Source organism: Neoarius graeffei, chromosome 8 (genome assembly GCF_027579695.1).
Source record: "Neoarius graeffei isolate fNeoGra1 chromosome 8, fNeoGra1.pri, whole genome shotgun sequence".
NCBI classification, from domain to species: Eukaryota; Metazoa; Chordata; class Actinopteri; order Siluriformes; family Ariidae; genus Neoarius; species Neoarius graeffei.
In genome coordinates this window covers 60,963,831-60,984,550 of record NC_083576.1, presented here as the reverse complement: position 1 = coordinate 60,984,550, position 20,720 = coordinate 60,963,831, and the positions used below count along the sequence as shown (strand labels likewise).

General features: G+C 42.7%; 1 protein-coding gene across 6 annotated transcripts in view; it reads left to right on the top strand.

Annotated features, from left to right (window-relative positions):
- mid2 (midline 2) overlaps window positions 1-20,720 on the top strand; it is a 387,129-nt gene that overhangs the window by 259,752 nt on the left and 106,657 nt on the right. For 4 of the 6 annotated variants that reach the window (XM_060927966.1, XM_060927969.1, XM_060927965.1 and 1 more), the window contains exon 2: window positions 10,996-11,707. In XM_060927966.1, the coding sequence (XP_060783949.1) occupies window positions 11,012-11,707 (696 nt within the window). In that variant the 5' untranslated portion in view covers window positions 10,996-11,011. Of the gene's footprint in view, window positions 1-10,955; window positions 11,708-20,720 lie in introns of all 6 variants that reach the window. The other 2 variants (XM_060927967.1, XM_060927970.1) reach the window with 1 other exon arrangement.

The following is a 20,720-nucleotide window of genomic DNA, read 5'->3' as shown; positions in this document are numbered from 1 at the left end:
CTTGAGTGTCCTGCACCGAGCCCTGACCTCAACCTCACTGAACACCTTTGGGATGAAACAGTGACTACGTGCCAGGCCCCCTCGACTGACATCACTAATGCTCTTGTGGCTCAATGAGCAAATCCTCAGAGCTACACTCTGAAATCTAGTAGAAAGCCTTCCCAGAAGAGTGGAGCTTATGATAACAGCAAAGGGGGGACTAAACCTGGAACGGGATGTTCAAAAAGCACATGGGTGCGGTGTAACGGTCAGGTGTGCACATACTTTTGGCCACATAGTGAATAATGCGTCTCCTGTACCGTGCTACCTCCTTGTAGGTCATTCCCCACAGATTCAGAATGATAAGTTGGGAACGGACTTTGCTCCTGTCTGGATCACATGGCAGCAAGATCCCAGTAGGCTATGTGGCGTGCTCTAAATCAGTGGCTGCTCTAGTAAAGGTGGAGTGAACTTCACTGCACTACTTTAACATCTTCAGTTCAGGGGCTCCACCAAAACATGTGGCCCTCGTATCCAGCTGCAGGCTGACAGAAGATGAATTGCTCTATTAGAGAGTCTGGGCCAGCAGGTGAGATCTGACCCACAAGCTCAGCCACAATTGTGGCCGTAAGTCCTAACAACACACACACACACACCAGGGACTGGCTAGAGGAGGCAAAAATTGTGTCATCAGGTATGTAGGTCAACACTGATTTCCAAAATATTGGATATGGTTATTGTTAGAATATTCAATAAGTGACCTTTACAGACTCGTCATATGGTCCCAGCGTCGTGGAGACCTGAACACAGCGTTTAATTCCATGTCAGAAACCATGATTATGATTCTAACAACATAGCCGTGTGTCTTCCATATAAACATTATTTATTTTGTGATGGGTTTTTTCCCCTCATTTTCAGTTGAGAGTACGCCATGCGCATTCTGGCTGCCGCTTCTCACCGGAGCTTTTTTATTTTATTTTATTTTATTTTATTTTATTTTATTTTATTAGTAGTTTGATGCTTGTTTTTGTTTGAGTGTTTTGTCTGCCGGTTGTGGTGTAGCTCCGGACCCAGTTTTGGGCGTCGGTTCCCTTCAGGCCTTGATCCGCCGTGGGCGACGGCTGTGCCCTTCGCTACGGACTGCAGTGTTGCTCATTTTAACATCATGGTTGTCCAGCGCTCTGTGCGGCGGTGCTTTTGTGCTTGGCGCGGTGTTCCGAGCGATGTTGCCCGGTGGCATCGTGGCGGCTGTGCAGGCGGTTTGGGACATACCAGTACCTGTGCTCGCTTTGCAGCGGCGTAGGACTTATTTTCGTGCACCTTTTAGTGGGACTGTAGCTGCTACACCATTGGAATGACATCCTGACCTTTATTTGCTGGATTTTTTTCCCCTCCCTTTCCTTATAATTGTAACGCCACCTTGGGTATTGAGAAAGGCGCTATATAAAAGTAAGTTATTATTATTATTATCATCATCACTGTCGAACTCGATCCAGGCTTGAAGCGAACCATGTTTGTTTGACTTGGCCAGACACACACACACCTCTGTGAGCAATTTAGAGTAGCCAGTTAACCTCAGTGCATGTCTTTGGGGGAAACCGGAGCTCGCAGAGGGAACCCACACAGACACGGGGAGAACATGCAGACTCCACACAGAAAGACACCCGTCAGCCACTGGGATCGAACCCAGAACCTTCTTGCTGTGAGGCGACAGTGCGATGGGGCACTACACCATGGTGCCGACCCGTCCGTATAAACACAAACAAAATGAAGACGGCAAACTTGATAGACTAGAACAGACCTGGGCATTTTACAGCCCGTGGGCCACATCCGGCCCTTTGGTTCATTCTGACCGGCCCGCGTAAGGTTAATTAGAAATTACAAAATAAACATATTTTCTAATTTTACCTCATGCATGGACTGAATGTGCAGTGCTTTTATTTTGAAGTTGTGTTAAAAAAAACACAATGTGTGCAACATGACATGAAATCCCACGAAACCTAATCCCGCGATAACTACTTCCGTAATTTGTCCAGACCAACCACAAACTTGTACGTCATCCTTCAAACGGTCCAGCCAATCACGTAGTGTGACGTCACCAGCAGGCGCCCGAGCCCGAGCCGATCTGATACCTACACCGAATCGACACGCCATCATTATTATAATATGATGTATCTTGTTTGATATTTGGAGTAGAAAGACAATATTGTGATGTCTTTATTGTGTTTTGGGGTGAATGTGACTGAAAAAAAATGGTACAAACGTTGACATTTTGTTAACCATTGTTTTGGGAAATTTGATTGAATAAATGACATTTTTTGTAAGGCAACCTCGTTTTTTCCATACTCTTACCAGTCTTCGCAGCTTGTAAAAACAATGTTATTTACTGCTTTATATAAAGAAATACAATTAATATTATGCAGAATTTAGTTCAGCCTTTTGGTCCGGCCCTCCACAAAATTTTCTGTTTCTCATGTGGCCCCACGGAAAAAATAATTGCCCACCCCTGGACTAGAACATTGATTGGTTTGGAGTGATTCTATGGGCCTTGCAATAGGATTACAAATGTTAAACTATTTTTACACTGTTTCTTTCTTTCCTTTTTTTTTCCTCACCCACCAGTTTTTCATTCCAGTCTGCAGCTTTTACTATGTATTGTATCATTATCCTTGTACAAATATAATTCAAGGAAGAGCTGCTCTACCAGTCACTTTTACAGATGAATTGTCCCCATTGTTTAGACAAGGCTAATTGTCATTGTTCCAAAAATGCCTCACCATGATGCATGCGTTTTTTTTTTTTTTTTTTTTTGCATTTGCAATGGGAGCGAGCACAGCAGTGGCACAGACCGTCCCCTGTGGAGTTTACTGTACCTTTTTAAAATAAACATTCAGACACCGGCTTCCACTTTCCAACCTCCTCCAGTTCAGTGAGGACACGAATGATCACTTAGTATTCGCCTCACATAAAACAATTGATGACTAGTCGAGGGTATGTGGTCATGTTATTGTGTCTGGGCTCTTTTTTAAGCCATCACTGGGTGATTCATTTCTGATTTGTGTATTTATTAGTGCTGTCAAGCGATTAAAATATTTAATCGCAATTAATGTCGCGACAGTCATAGTTAACTTGCGATTAATCGCAATTTAATCGCACATTTTTGTCACATAAAAAAACATTGTAATTCTCTTATCAGCATAAAAAAGTGAATGGGCTTGCTTTGTACCAATGTTTTTTTTTTTTTTATTGCAAAGCATAACACGTCTTGACACAGCCACTGCAAAGTGAAACCTAAGCCGAGCACCGGAGCGGGGCTAGCAAGAGAACCATGAGATCTACTGTTTGAGTTAGTCTCTAATCAGAGAGACAGGTTACACAGTGACGGTAGGCTTGACATGCTTGATTATAATATAAAGTACACTATTATATTAACTTTAAGTTGTTCGTTGATAAATATTGCATTGAATCTGATCTTTACTGTTTCAGCTCACTTAACACATTTTGTACTTTTACACTTTCTGCCTGTTGATACGTCGCGCTGTCCAATCAGAGGCGGCCAAATTTGCATATTACAGGAAGGATTTCTGGGATAGCATTGAGTTTACAGTTCAGAGGGATCTGGCTTCTTTAGACGCTGTCTTCTTAAAACTGAATAAATATTTAAAAAGAGCCAAATGAGCCAGTCTTTTGAACGGCTCTTTTCAAAGAACGGATCACAAAGATGCGGATCCCATCAAAGAGCCATAAATCCCATCTCTGCTAGCGCGCCCTGCCCGCGCTGGTTCTTTGGGGAGGGCAGAGGACTCTGGCTGTGCGGGGCATTACAGTCTAGCTGCTATCGGTTTTTTTGCAAAGTCGTTGTTCCAAGTTCCTGGCAGTTTCAAAAGCTTATGAAAAACCTACATCATGTCACAGAGCGTTAATCTCGCGATAAAAAAATTATCGCCGTTAAAATTGAGTCAAGTTAACGCGTTAATAACGCGACATTTTTGACAGCACTAGTATTTATAAATAGGTTTTATTTTATTTGAAGCCACTTTCAAAGAGGAAGTCGGGACAATGAACAACATCAGGCGTCATGTATTAAGTTAAATGATTTTATTATTAAGTTGTAATTACACAAGTTAATTACACAAGTTAATTACACAAGAATTTTGGCATTCATGAAAATCCTGGTCATTCAGAAAAAAAAAGGTTCTTATCGTATGAGCTCAACTGAGTTTGTGTAAAGTGTAAGGAGACTGACTCCTATGAAGTTCAAATATAATAATAATAATAATAATAATAATAATAATAATAATATAATTGATCAGTTTCAAATTTTATAACTGTAAATGAGTTACTGCAGGGTTTTTTGTACAAGGATTAGCCTGTCAAATATAAATAGTCTGGGTATTTTAATCGCACACACAAATGTAATGAAAATTTTGTGAAAGAGTCGTTTCATATTAAAGTGCATATCACGGGTGAATTCAGGAGCAAGATCAATGTAATTCTCCTATTTTATATTAAACTTTGGTCAAATATCGGTCACATTTTGCATTTTGTGCAAATTTTTTGCGCAATACCAGAAAAATTCAGTTGAAATCAAGCCATTTGAGGCGAATTGATCCGCCTCTGAAAAAACTTGCCGTTTGGATTTCCGGGGAAACACTGATTTTCGTGACGTCGCGTGCGGGACGCCTCCCTCTGAATCCTACGTCAGCGCTGGTTTGTTTATGAGAAAACGCCCCGGTGGTTTTCTGCAAATTTCTTCAACGTTATCGCGTAATTATTAAAATGGTTAACAGATGTATCGTAGGAGGGTGTAGCAACACCAATCTTGATGGGATTAGTACTCATCGTTTCCCAAAAGACCGGACAATGAGAGAGAAATGGGAGCGCTTGGTCTACACAGGCTGTGCACTGAAACCGTGCAAAGCTCTCGCAGCCTGCTGGCGCTTCCGCAGGTAACGTCACGAATCTGGCTCCAGACTCCCTTGGGATTTTTCCAGACGCGTTTTGTTATTTTATTTTTTTTCTGCTGTAGACAGATGGCCTTGTGCAAAATTACCCTTCTGGATGAGTGTGTAAAGGGACATTCTTTCATATAAAAAAAAAAAAACGAAATTGGTCCAGAGTATGCACTTTAATGTAATTAATTAAAGAAAGCAAGCCAAGACACATCCATAGATTAAGGCAAGAAATAAGTCATTCAGTTTCGACAAAAGAAATGCTGCTGTGTGCTATTTTCAGTATTTCTGTCTCCAGATTTTGCTGTTAAACTGCTAAGTCAGAAGAGAAATGACTTCTGCTTCTGAGAAATTCCTTTTCTTTCCTTGGTTTGTGTTTTCTGCTCTCTGTAAGCATGACTTTTTATGGAGTTTTGTGGGCGTCACTTAATGCAAATGAGCTGTGTCGTGCATGCGATTTGCACTTCACGAGGAATTTACGCAAGTGTGACGAAAATGTGCATTACCGAAACGTTTTAAACCTGGCGGATATTTTTAGTTTGGTGTGGAAAACACACCATCAGCGAATTTACTATAAGATTGGTAAATGAGGCCCTGTGTGTGTGTGTGTGTGTGTGTGTGTGTGTGTGTGTGTTGCATTTTTATTTATTTATTTATTTTCTTCCTTAAATAAAGAAGATAAAACAAGTGCCAGGGCTTCTTTTGACAAAGGTAGTAAAAAGTTGATATTTTTATTCTTATTTCCACTTGACCCTGGCCCTCTACACTACCACACCACAATCCTTGTGTAAGAATATGAGATTTAATCGAACCACCAAGGTCAAACTTTGACATTGACCTTCATTTCAGATCTTCAAAACCTATGCACCTTCCTAAATTCAGACCTTTTTTTTTTTTTTACACTCTAAGGACCAGTAAAGCATCATGTGATGGCGCCAGCAACAAGGTGAAGGTTACACAAGAACACTTCCTCTTATCACCACGCTATCTACATGATTGGATCAAGCAGCTTATTTATTTTTCCAGTAACGAATTTACTGAGCAGCCAGGCGCCACTTTAATCATGGTGACTTCATGGGAAACGTGATCACACGGGAGGCTGTGCAGTCCATTCAGCATGTAGTGCTGCTGTGAAAGACCTCGTTAAACAAATTCAGTCCGGGTCTGGAGCAGTATACTGTATATGCAGCACAGTGGCAAAGTTTCAGATCAGCAAGCCCAGGATGTGTAATGATTTGATGTAAAATGTCTGAAAAGATATTTTCCTAAAGCGTTGTCTCAAGCTTGCTGATTAGGGATACATTTATTAGTTCATATGTTTAAAATCTTATAGACAATGTCTATTGTTAAAGTGCATACTCTGGACCAAGTTCATGTTTTTTTTATATGAAAGTATGTCCCTTTACACACTCATCCAGAAGGGTAATTTTGCACAAGGCCATCTGTCTACAGCAGAAAAAAATAAAATAACAAAACGCGTCTGGAAAAATCCCAAGGGAGTCTGGAGCCAGATTCGTGACGTCACCTGCGGAAGCGCCAGCAGGCTGCGAGAGCTTTGCACGGTTTCAGTGCACAGCCTGTGTTAGGGATCGACCGATATGTTTTTTCAGGGCCGATACCGATACCGATTATTATGGAATCGGGATGCCGATAACCGATATGTGCAACCGATAAATGTAAACATTATAATTCACATGAAATTAAACATAGCACACACGGACACAGACCTTCATATCCATGAAATGTATGTTTAATTGTAAAATTGAACATGAAATTTTGTGCAGGGAGATGCCAGCAGCATTTGTACAATAAAGTCAAACATTAGTTCGAATAAAATGAGAAATAAAATAATAATAAAATAAATATTCACCAATAAAAAATAAATCACTCCCTACAGCTCACCATTTTCAGTGGAAAATAAATGAAAATACACTCTGGATTCTTTTACACTAAGAACTAAGTAAGACTTACCAACTTCAAGTAGTTTTTAAATAACAAATCAAATGTAGGGAGCTGCCTGCAGCATTTTTTAAAAAGTAAAATCAAACATAAAGTAGGCTATCACTCCCTATTATGTAACAACTTAACAAGTAACCATCTACATTCTAATGCTTTTAATGCCCAAGCCTAATATTCCCAATTTAGGAGGATTATATTGTAGTGAAGGAAGCATTACATGTAGTTTCAGCGAGACTAGTTGGTTGTAGGCTAATTCAAGTGCTTCCTTCCGTAAGCTAAATTTGCCTGGCTACACAGATGCAAATGGACAATTTTAACGAGTAGTAGATGAAGAATGTAAACATATAATGATGTTGTGCTTTTGCAACTTGTGTGTTTGTGACTTATTGCGGCAAAAGCAGCGTATCCTTTCCTTGAAGTGGGATCTGCTTCTGCCCGAGTGCCCGTACGGCCGCCTTGAAACAGTTCACAACGTTTAGCTACACGTGTCGATTGGCTATATCTCTTGTGCCAAACAAATCAGATGTTGTGGTGGGTGGGACCGTGTTCTTGAACTCAGAGAGGCGAGTGCAGGAAAAGACGTGCAGTGACAGTCGCGTTAGGAACGAAATGGCTGCAAAAAGGCATGTTATCGGCATATCGGTGGAAATTATGGCCGATACCGATAACCCTAAAAATGCAGAATATCGGCCCGATATATCGGCCAGGCCGATTATCAGTCGACCCCTAGCCTGTGTAGACCAAGCGCTCCCATTTCTCTCTCATTGTCCGGTCTTTTGGGAAACGATGAGTACTAATCCCATCATGATTGGTGTTGCTACACCCTCCTACGATACATCTGTTAACCATTTTAATAATTACGCGATAACTTTGAAGAAATTTGCAGAAAACCACCAGGTCGTTTTCTCATAAACAAACCAGCGCTGACGTAGGATTCAAAGGGAGGCGTCCCGCACGCGACGTCACGAAAATCAATGTTTCCCGGGAAATCCAAATGCCAAGTTTTTTCAGAGGCGGACCAATTCGCCTCAAATAGCTTGATTACAATTGAATTTTTCTGGTACTGCGCAAGGTAAAAAAAATTGCACAAAATGCAAAATGTGACAGATATTTGACCAAAGTTTAATATAAAATAGGAGACTTACATTGATCTTGCTCCTGAATTTACCCGTGATACGCACTTTAAGAGCGTGTCACAAATAAATTGACTTGAAAAGATGAAATGCATTAAGACAGCATTGAGCATTGCTGTGTTTTGCTTTTTTTCCCTGTTCCTTATTTACTCTTAGGTTTGATTTTAAATATATGACACAAAATATGGAAGTCATTAAAAACGATAGCGTTCTGAGATCCAAATCAATAAGAAGCCAAATGGCTGAACAGAGACTCTCGGCAGACGTGTGAATTTCTTACAAGAGTGAGGAAATATTAATGAAGCCGCATTAACAACGTTCATCAGCTTTAATTCCCGTGTTTCCTGCTGCTAACTTGAGCAGATTACGCTGTGCGTGTTTGTGTGATTTTTCTTGGCTGTTTTTCAACCATCGTAATGTCTCATAAAACGCCGAATCAACTCTTTGATTTCGTCACTGAGTGTAAAACTAAAAGGGATCCTTTTTCATTGCTTCTTCCCAAAGAGTTTCTTTCTCGTCTTTATTTTCTCATAAATTCAGATCGTAGCATAAACCTGTCATAAAGGGAGTGTGTATATATTCTGAGGTGAGTGAGCGTGACTGAGGTACCACAGCACAGCCACAGCACAGCTACTTGGGGATGAAGGAGCTAATCATTCCTGCGATGTTACGATTAAATCCTGTTCAAGGTGGTTTGCTCATTAGGACTCTGGGTCCAAATTAAATTGCTTGTAGAAAGCAATCAACATCTGGGGTTTGTTTGAATATTTGAGATCTAATTTTGGTGGTTCCCAAAAATAATTCCGATCAATCGAAGGTGTTCAAATTGTAACAGGAAGCTGTTAGCCTGGCAAGCCAGACTAAATGTGAATATTTAGTCTGGCCTCGCTTGTAGACATTTCCGAAGGGTGGGGGTGGAACAACCCGCTGTCTTTCAAACTGTCTCTGTGCGTATAGGCCAACGCTCTGACCAATCAGCACAACAGTGACTGTGACGTAGTCAGAGCGACAGAAAGCAGTGGGGGAGGCCTTGAAATAAATAATTTTTCAAAATGCGTATTAATTAATAAACAGGTTCTAGATATTAAGAAGTTTGGAGATAATGACCACAAGTTTGGAGTCTGTACCACATACTTAACATACACTCTTATTTTTTTCAAGTGTTTTTCAAGGGTTTGCTTAAACTGTTTTTGAGAGTTTTTATTTAGTGGTGTTTGGTGAAATAATTTCCCTTAAATTTAAAATAACGGGGAAATAAGAAACAATCAAAAAGTAAATGTTTCAAAGCTGTTTATTAATTCTTCGTACTGCACAAACTAGCCCCATCCTTTTGGCTACGAGCGGAGCCAGCTGGTAGATCAGACTTTTGCCATAGCCGGTCGGCAAAACAGCGAAAACGTCCTTCTTGAAAAGGAATGAGCGGAGAGCCTCTTCCTGCTCATGTTTCAACGAAAACTCCAAGTCTCATTCTTCTAAAACTGATTCCAAAGCGGAGTCAAACGCGCGCTGTTCACTAGCCGTAGCCATCTTTCCTGTTGTGCTTTCTCCAGCGTCGCGCAGCTTTGTCGTCACTCCTGCAAAAGCCCGCCCAAGAATCCAAACAAAAACCTTGCGTTGTGATTGGCGGGCACGATTTGATGCCCGGGGGGTTTTGTTTATATGGTGCGAGGCTAGACCCACTCGCAGGCAAAAAATATTTTTGGCCGCTAGGCGGGTGGGTCTAGTTTACTAGGCTAGGAAGCTGTACTACACACACAAACACACACATCATTTTTTTTTTTTTTAAAGGACGCAGGCTTATTTTTAATCATGTCTCCTGACAGCCACTACTGAAAGGTTTTGCTGTTCTGCACAGCAGAATATCTTATTCATACTGTGCCATTCAGGCACCATTCATATTCCAGGCCAGATCAAACGAGTTAAAATTTCTGTTTCTAACGCCGCACGCTCAGGCTATTACAGAGACAGAGGCAGCTGGCTAAAATGAAAAGGAAGGAGGAAAAGTAGAGGGGTTTTATCTCCGAGAGAAGCAGTTCTTTTCCCAAACAGTGTGTTGTCTTGGCTGAGAGAAGCATGCTGCGATCTTGAGAGAAAGAGAGAGAGAGAGAGAGCTAGAGAGAGAGAGAGAGACTGGGGAGGTGATTTTATTTTTTGATTAATGTCAAGGTTAGGAATATCTGACAGTAACCGAGGTTAGGTTTAGGTAAAGGCATATCATTCATTTGCTACAATAATATCAATGGAAGGTCCTCACAAGGACAGTAAGAAAAGTGTGTGTGCGTGTGTGTGTGTGAATGTCGCGGCTCTTACTACCATCTCCATAAGCTGACCCTGCTTGCCCCTGTCCTGCTATATAATGAGGCAATACACAGACAGGTGACAAATTAAAGGAAAAAGACAGAAATGTTTCGTTTTAGCGTTAAAGTGATCAATCAAAGGAAGTCGGTATTGATTTGCAGTAATTGATTTGCACCTCTCTGTAAGAGGGACGAGTGGACCCAAACCATGCCGGCTCAGCATAACAGTCTCAGTGGTGTTTCCTTTCATTTGTCACCTGTCTCTAAATCGAATCTCCTGCGTAGCTGAGTAGAATTCCTGCACATCCTTATTTTGTGATATCGAAGTTTACAGATCTATTCTTTGCGCAAAAAAAAAAGCATATTAAAGTGTGCTGATACAGCTGAATGCCACTGTCGCCTAACCTGTTCGCCAAAATTAACCAGCCTGCTTTATGTCAAAGTGACATTCCACTCCGTCGGTTTCATCTATCATCCTTGTAGTCTCAGAAGATCAGCTATTTTAATCTTGACTGGACCAGTATCTTACTGGGAATTTGGAGTGGAATGTCACTTTAGCTGCCCCCCTCCCTCATGCTGCCTGGGTGCACAGGGGTGCCAGCTTGCCACTAACCCCCTGGCTATCTGCCATGCAGGTGACTCACCAGCTTCTGTGGGATTTGATGTCGCCTTTAGATCGGGCCCACTGAAGATGGAAACCCTGGAGTCGGAGCTGACATGCCCGATCTGCCTGGAGCTGTTTGAGGACCCGCTGCTACTTCCCTGTGCCCATAGCCTGTGCTTCAGCTGCGCCCATCGCATCCTGGTCTCCCACTGTTCCGGCGCAAAGCCGCTCGAGTCTGTGTCGGCCTTCCAGTGCCCAACCTGCCGCCACGTCATCACGTTAAGTCCACGCGGTCTCGACGGTCTGAGGCGCAATGTGACACTGCAGAACATCATTGACCGTTTCCAGAAGGCCTCTTTCAGCGGGCCCGGCTCACCCAGCGAGAGCCGCCTTCGCCCCCCACCCCGGCCCCGCAGCGCAACACCCACCGGGGGCAGCGCTAACAGCAGCGCGATGTCGGCCGAGCTGCGCGTACCCTGCCAGTTCTGCGAACAGGAGCCTCCTCGTGATGCCGTGAAGACATGTGCCACGTGCCAGGCGTCATACTGTGAGCGCTGCCTGCGTGCCACACACCCCAACAAAAAACCTTTCACCAGCCACCGGTTGCTGGAGCCAGCGTGTGACGGGCACCTGCGCGGTCTGGCCTGCCTCGAGCACGAAAGTGAGACAGTGAGCCTGTACTGTGCTACAGACGAGCAGCTTATCTGTACCCTGTGCAAACTGGTTGGCAGACACCGTGAGCACCACGTCACTTCTCTCAGCGAGCGTTTCGACAAACTCAAGGTAAGCCCGAGCCTTTTCTCTTTTCTTGCTCCAGAGCCATGTTGTATTTATGCAGGTCTCTTAGGGGTTAGTGTAACTATGATAGTGAAATAGGACCTAGGTGTGTAGTTGACACTATGAGATACTGGCAAAGAATACAAGCCCCTAAAAGGCTTTTAAGAGACAAATGTAGCAGATGCAAATCAGTTAATATAGGCTATATAAGTTAAAGAGCAAGTCAAAGTCCCTTCCACGCGAGAATCTGGTCTTCCCAGGCAGTCTCCTATCCCAGTACTAACCAGCTCTTTGAGGCGCAGCACCAATCTCCATTTCCGTAGCCCTCGGCCTAGACCCCGAAGCCGCCGCCAGGCGCCGCTAAAACCGCCATTTAGAATTTGAGCCGCCGCCAGCCAATAATTTTGTAAGCCAATTTGAGCCGCTATCTAATAAAATTTGGCTGAGCCACTAAGAATTGTGTACATCAAATAATGGGTTTATCCACATCATGAGCTACAAGAAAAGTGACACAAACATGATCAACTGTACACACTAGTAGTAACACAATAGAGACGTATAGGCATACACTGTAGAGATTTAGAACTGATATCACAGCACAGAGAGCCACCACAAGCTTGCCGTTGTGACTACCTGTCTGGCTTCCCGCCCCTCACACCGTTACCACGATACACTGGGGAACCCGGGAACCCACCCAGAGCATCAATCGACTCCGATATCGACGAGATGGCTGCATTCTTTGCCGCTGCTGAGGGAAAGTGTAAAGGTATTTTTTTTTGTTTGTTTGTTTGTTTCACATACTTCGAGATTGATAAAAAAAAAAAGTACTCCACCACTCTACTTTCATCATAGTAAGATAGCTGCCAGTCCTTCACTGGTCATTGCTAGTGAGAGTAGATAGCTAGATGCCTTCCTCGAACAATCCAGATTAGCTTATTATTAGCATTGAACTACAATCTTGCTAGATTTATATTTACAATGAAGTAAGAGACCAGGGGACCTGTGGTAATTTGCTATTTATTCCCCCCATTTGTTTGATCCGTTCGCCCGGATATATGCCACACAGTGACGTCCAGTATCAGCCATTTGGTGGCTTTTTTGGTGGCTGCAGCAGCCATTAAGGTTTTGGCTGAGTCAGCTAGCCAGCCAATAATTTCATCAGCCAGCCATTATCCTGAAAACAAACGGCTTCGGGGTCTACCTCGGCCTCTCGCCTATACAGCTAGGGTTACAGTGCGGGGCCAGTCCTCTGGTAACCGCGAGAGTTTGACTCCCCACTCGCATCTGTATTGCAGCGTGCCTTGGCAGATGGCAGTAGGAACCATTTTTATGACGGTCTTTGGTATGACCCGGCCGTGAGTAGAGAGGCAGACACGCTAACCACTAGGCCAGCCCGCGGTTAAAGAGCAAGTAGGTTTCAAATATATTAAAACATTTCAGAAATGTGTCTCGCCGTATTAAATACTTACCCCGCCAAGGCAAGATGTACGATTTAATTAGATTCTCTTTGAAAGTACATAGCTGTAAGAAGATACTGTAATATATCCTGGAAACTGAATTTACAGTGGAGAATGTCGTCTAGATGATGACATTATTATGGTGCTTCAGTAACTTTACCAGTAATCACAGTGAACTACTTTATTTCCACAACTTTAATTACATGAATCACTTCTACATTAAGCTTTACATTATGTTTTTCAGACTTTTTTTTTTTTTAATGACACTAGATGGTTCGTTGGCTCTGTTTCAGCTGAGTCCAGCTGATCTCCATCATTGTCCTTTTCATAAAAGTGGAATTTCCTGCTGCTTTCCCCAAGACTGTTTGAGATAATGCTGTATTCAGGCATAAGATGCAACAGCGCTCATCATGGCTGAACATGCTTCATATGAGCTCCATGGATTTCGTTTAGGTTTTATCCACTTCACCTCAGTCCTTTTGCCTCATCTTGCACTTTAGGGGTGTTCACACGGCAACTTTTACTCCGGTGTAGCACCGGGGCTGCCCCGGTAGAGCGTTCATACGGCACAAAGTTATAGCGGTGTAGCCCCTGAAAGCTGCTTAAACCGGTGCAAATCTAACCCTGCTCGGGAGGTGGTTTAAGAAATTTACTCCGGAGTAAATGCTAGTTTGCGGGGCAGCACCGATATAAAATGGGACGCGTGAACACTACAGGGGTAGACTCGCTACGCGTGAGGAGAGTTGATTACATACGGGCATTGCATAATTTGCATCCTGGTATTTTGCACTTCCAAAATGGCGAATATCAACAACAACAGACCTGCGTGTCTTCCAGTGTTGCCAGATTGGGCGGTTTTAAGTGCATTTTGGTGGATTTGAACATATTTTGAGCTGGAAAACGTCAGCAGTATCTGGCAACACTGGTGTCTTCATCCACGCTGTTTTCCCGGCGCTTGGTGATGCCATGACAACCGGGAAAAGGAAGTACATTTTCACGCATGCGCATATTTCATTTCCGCATTATTACTATCGTATAGCACGGTCGCAAAAACTGCCGTGTGAACGCCAGTGGGGCTGCACCGGTGCTAACACGCTTCTCTCTAGTAAGCAGGTTTGTGACGTGTGAACGCTCCACAAAATTTACACCGGTGTAAGATATATCGCAACAAAATACATCGGTGCAGCATCGATGCAAATATGTGCCGTGCGAACACCCCTATAGTCTAAGTATCCACCCTACATTTACATCTTGTTTGCCAGTGTGTTTACAGTGAATTGTGAAAGGGGAAGCAACCCTGTCCAGCTTCTCTACTGGGCTGGAGATGTTATCACAGTAGATGAGTTTGCACTCTAATAAAGCCGGCCTTTGATCAGTGCTCGACCGCCACAAAGCACGTTCCTGCTGAATCAGAACCAAAACACTGAGGCACAGCCCAGAACTCAGCTGAAGCTGACACACCAACACATTTACACAGACAGAGAGAGAGAGAGAGAGAGAAGTCCTTTTCACAGAAATATTCCGTAATATTGTCGTAAAGAAAGCACCTTGATATTTTGGCTTTAGTGATTTACACCGAACCAAATAAAGCCGGTGTGTTTTTACATAGCGATTCGGCGTGCCGCAACCAGGGGGCGTCACGCGTCACAATGGTGCGTCGGCGTCTCGGGTGACGTATCTATGCATAGGAAAGATGAATACCGCAAGCATACCAGTGCTGCTGTCAAAACAACGGTGGTGAAATAAGCGTTGAGGCGCTTTTGTTAGCCGTGCACGTTTATAGCACTCTTCAAACACATGCAAACTTACTGAGCATCATAAGTTTGTGACAATCACTTCCTTAAAGCAGATACGCAGAACCTTTATTTTTAAATCAATTTCTGAGTGGATAGTATCTCCATCCTTGACTCTTGTATGCTGCATAAATGGGAATTACATTTTTTTTCGCAGTGCGGTTTCCATCAAATCCTGCGCTCTGATTGGCTGGCGAGCGGGTCCGTATCTTACGGTACGGACCCGAGTTACAGACCCCAGTTACGGACCTCTGGCGACTCGCTCGTTCACAACAACAAATATAGTAGAATTTTTTGTCAACATTTATCTTTTTTAATAAGATTTATTTATAAGATTATCAAAAATCTTAAAATTTTTGCCAGCATTTCTCAGGAGAATAGCATTAATTTTACAGCACGGATAGCGATAACGACAGTGTTCACAGCGAAAGCGAGTTTTACTACCCTGAGGAAGAAGAAATAAAAGAAAACATTTCAGGAGAAAGCTAAAAACCTGTAACTGTTCCTAACGCTGAGCAAAAACATGGCTGAATCCTGAATGACTCCTATTTGTATAAATAGGGGACTACATAGGCGGCAAAATGTAGTTTTTTTTTCCTGTCATGGAAGTGCACTTGTATACCGAGGAGGAAGCCATTTGCATTACAGCCATGAATGAGGATTCAAAATGGCGACTCGGCTCGGTTTTCCCTTTCGGGCGCTCTCGTTTTCTGTTAGAATTTGGTAAAGAAAAAAATAAATATATTATTTACCAGCTTAAGGTCGGTCCATATGGTGAAATACCGTGACCTCGGCCTTGAATACTGACCTCGGCCCAGAGGACCTCGCTGAGTACTTTCAAGACCTCGGTCACGATATTTCACCATACGGACCTCCCAGCTGGTAAATAACATATATTTATTTTTGAGAGTTAAAATCGACTGCAAAGTTGGCATTCGAGTTGCCCCGCTGAGCCAGCCAGCCCTGAGTGCGTGACGTCACAGCGGTAACCGGTTTTAAGGCCGAGGCCTTTTACAGCTATAGACCAACGTCATATAAATAAAAATTTACAGTGAAAGTAAGAAATAGCGTTACCGACTTGCTCAACTAAGACTGATTTGACGTCATTGATTGTGGGTTGACTCTCATTAAAACAGGATGGGTGTTATAACTTATGCAGCATACATGTACATGCATGCATTTTCACTGATAAAACGTAAAAGGCTAATTAAATAATCAGATGAACTGAGACAATCACATTCTCATCTCATCTCATTATCTGTAGCCGCTTTATCCTGTTCTACAGGGTCGCAGGCAAGCTGGAGCCTATCCCAGCTGACTACGGGCGAAAGGCGGGGTACACCCTGGACAAGTCGCCAGGTCATCACAGGGCTGACACATAGACACAGACAACCATTCACACTCACATTCACACCTACGCTCAATTTAGAGTCACCAGTTAACCTAACCTGCATGTCTTTGGACTGTGGGGGAAACCGGAGCACCCGGAGGAAACCCACGCGGACACGGGGAGAACATGCAAACTCCGCACAGAAAGGCCCTCGCCGGCCACGGGGCTCGAACCCGGACCTTCTTGCTGTGAGGCGACAGCGCTAAGCACTACACCACCGTGCCGCCCACTATCACATTCTGAAGCAAATTAAATAATCTTATAGCGGTAACTCAAACACACAATACAAGTTACAGGTATTCATCTAAATGCAGGTAAACAACGTGTTGTTTTTGTTGTTTTGTATCCAAATAAGCGTCGGAGCTTACCCGTCTGTGTTATCGCTTCTTGAAGGCCGACCTTGTGGCCGATTGTTTTGAAACAATCTGACTTTCAGTTGTTCGTTCAGTTCTCCGTTCATTCACTTCTTCCACGTCAGGGCGAGATGGCGGCAATATCCAGTTTAGAAATCAGACAGCTGCGCCACTCATTCTCCATTCTCTCCATGCGGAGTACTCCGCCATTACTGCTCGGCTCAGGCGATTACTAAAACCCGGGATGGAACAGAATGTCACCGGTTTTAGCAACAACCGCGAGGAGGTCACTGCCCAAGCGGTATGTCCCGTCCCGTCCCGGGTTTTAGTAACAACCCTCAGCTCACACTCCGGGAGAACTGGTACAACTGAACTTACTTTGATTTTTAAAAAATAAATAAAATGAATCCTTTCCTTTTCTTGTTTTATTTTTCTTTAATTGTTGGTACTGCACCCTCCTTCAGTACAGGCTTATAGCCAACGCTCCTCAACAGATCAGAGGTCTCGTATGAGTCTTCAGTAAAATGTGCAGAGCAGCAGAGAGACCACTTTGTAGGCGCCCATTGTGCCCGTGAACTTCTCACAAAACGCATCCAGATCTTTGCAGTTAGAACATTCTTGGGCCATGAATGCAACGTAAATCCACCTTCTGTTGTGTTGCTGGCACATCTATGTGGCATGGCGATAAATTAGCTCAAAATGGAGGATAGGAGTTGCAGTCAGCTCTGTGTTTTAGTATAGCGGAAGTAGTGATGAGACCGATAGACTTCCTGCTGTGACGTTACGGACGTCAAGGTCATTCGCTCAGACCACTGAATCACTTTAATCGTATAAATTACTATATTATGTTTATTGTTAACGCTGAAAACTATTCCTGTGCCATTCTTGAGGTCTCAAGGCATTTATAAACGAAACTGAGGCCATGGCTCTGCGTATATGCTTTAATCACATTATTCACTTCATTAGTTCACGTTTAAGGGAAGTAACAGCCTCTCATATATATATATATATATATATATATATATATATATATATATATATATAAAAGCAGCAAAGTTTGTTTGTCTGTGTTTCTCTTGAGCTAACGTCTCCATTTCTCAATGGATTTTCACCAAATTTGGCAAGTAGGTACAGGAGATGGCCACAATTTGAAAGAACTCAGAAATTCCATATTTGGGCCCCAGGGGGTCCCCGGTGGATTTTTGTTTATCTTGGGTTAACATCACCATTTCTCAACGGATCTTCACCAAATTTGACATGGAAGTCTGGGGGCAACCCAGAATTTTGCAAAACTCTGGCAACACCAGGTAACCTGCTTATACAGTGGTGCTTGAAAGTTTGTGAACCCTTTAGAATTTTATATATTTCTGCATAAATATGACCTAAAACATCATCAGATTTTCACACAAGTCCTAAAAGTAGATAAAAAGAACCCAGTTAAACAAATGAGGCAAAAATATTATATTTGGTCATTTATTTATTGAGGAAAATCATCCAATATTACATATCTGTGAGTGGCAAAAGTATGTGAACCTCTAGGATTAGCAGTTAATTTGAAGGTGAAATTAGAGTCAGGTGTTAAATGGTTAAAGAAGAATAAAGTTAATGTTTTGGAATGGCCAAGTCAAAGTCCTGACTTTAATCCAATGGAAATGTTGTGGAAGGACCTGAAGCGAGCAGTTCATGTGAGGAAACCCACCAACATCCCAGAGTTGAAGCTGTTCTGTATGGAGGAATGGGCTAAAATTCCTCCAAGCCGGTGTGCAGGACTAATCAACAGTTACCGCAAACGTTTAGCTGCAGTTATTGCTGCACAAGGGGGTCACACCAGATACTGAAAGCAAAGGTTCACATACTTTTGCCACTCACAGATATGTAATATTGGATCATTTTCCTCAATAAATAAATGACCAAGTATAATATTTTTGTCTCATTTGTTTAACTGGGTTCTCTTTATCTACTTTTAGGACGTGTGCGAAAATCTGATGATGTTTTAGGTCATATTTATGCAGAAATATAGAAAATTCTAAAGGGTTCACAAACTTTCAAGCACCACTGTATATGTATATGGGGCAGCGCAATGGTGTAGTAGTTAGCGCTGTCGTCTCACAGCAAGAAGGTCCTGGGTTCGAGCCCTGTGGCCGGCGAGGGCCTTTCTGTGTGGAGTTTGCATGTTCTCCCCGTGTCCGTGTGGGTTTCCTCCGGGTGCTCCGGTTTCCCCCACAGTCCAAAGACATGCAGGTTAGGTTAACTGGTGACTCTAAATTGACCGTAGGTGTGAATGTGAGTGTGAATGGTTGTCTGTGTCTATGTGTCAGCCCTGTGATGACCTGGCGACTTGTCCAGGGTGTACCCCGCCTTTCGCCCGTAGTCAGCTGGGATAGGCTCCAGCTTGCCTGCGACCCTGCACAGGATAAGCTAATGGATGGTTACAGCTAATGGATGAAGATATTTAAAACATGTTTCTGTCACAGAAAACTGCACTCGCAAACAAATTGAGAGCAAGAGGAGTGGAGAGACTCATGTAAGCAACATATTTGTGGATCAGAAATATGTTCGGTGAAAGTGAAGAGAAGTAGGAAGCGATTTAAGGCAGAAAGGTGCACAGACTTTAGACGACAGAGACGTTTGAATTGGCACTGGTCTCCGAAAGAAGAATGTCAAAAGAATGCCAAGGTCAAAAACGTAACACTCTTGTTCTGCCATGCCACATGTCCCTTTCACACAGACATCAATTCCAACTTTGTTACTACCAGTCGTTCCAGGTCAGAGGCGGAACAACACAGACCCCCGTTCCGCATGAGGACGTTTTCTACAGAACGCCAGGCAAAATAAAGGTGTAAGATTTCCACCTTGGGTCCACAGGCTGTGTTAAAGGGCTCGGAGTGAGACACATCACGTCAGACAAACTGAAATGGCGTTAATTATATCAGCAAAAAAATATGGACGGTGGTGATTTTCTTCAACTAGGCTCAGTTAGTTATTAAAAAAAATAAATGCTATATGAATGTATTATTGAGACCAAACAGAAAATGTATTCTAAACAAAGACAGATATGAATAAAAGGTGCCCCAATTCGATTTTTTTTTTTTTAGATCGCTTGCCAGAAAGGTTCACAAGGCATCTAGTTGAGACTAGAGGTGTGCATCAGTACTGGGACCCCACGGGACGGAGCAAAAAAAGTTGTGCATGGAGGAAGCTTTTATTTTTTTGTAGATGCAAGCAAGTACTCGGATATGAAGCTCACCACGCTGCATAATGCACTTATAGTGTTTATTTACATGCTGACAGTGCTTGCATTTCTATCTCCAGGGTTTTTCCAGTGTTTCTAGGGATATAACCCTTCTTCTTTAGACCACACCCACTTCAGATATGAATATTTGGACACTGAACTAATACGGATAGTGTCATTGTGTTCCACCCCTAGTGGATACAGACTTCTGGGAATTACTGGAAAATCAGAAACGGCATCTGTAAAGCAGAACCAGTTTGGTTACATGAGTATTTGATGTTGTGTTTAGAGGGAAATATCATTTATAGCGTTATAGCCCAAATGTGTCGTAGGGCTTGACTCATAAAACAAGGTTCATAAAATATTACTTGCCCATTAGGTGGTAATCACTGTGGGATTTTTATTACAAGCACAGAGCAGCTTAAGGTTACTGCGGTACAGTGGTGCTTGAAAGTTTGTGAACCCTTAAGAATTTTCTATATTTCTGCATAAATATGACCTAAAACAACATCAGATTTTCACACAAGTCCTAAAAATAGATAAAGAGAACCCAGTTAAACAAATGAGACAAAAATATTATACTTGGTCATTTATTTATTGAGGAAAATGATCCAATATTACATATCTGTGAGTGGCAAAAGTATGTGAACCTCTAGGATTAGCAGTTCATTTGAAGGTGAAATTAGAGTCAGGTGTTTTCAATCAATGGGACGACAATCAGGTGTGAGTGGGCACCCTGTTTTATTTAAAGAACAGGGATCTATCAAAGTCTGATCTTCACAACACATGTTTGT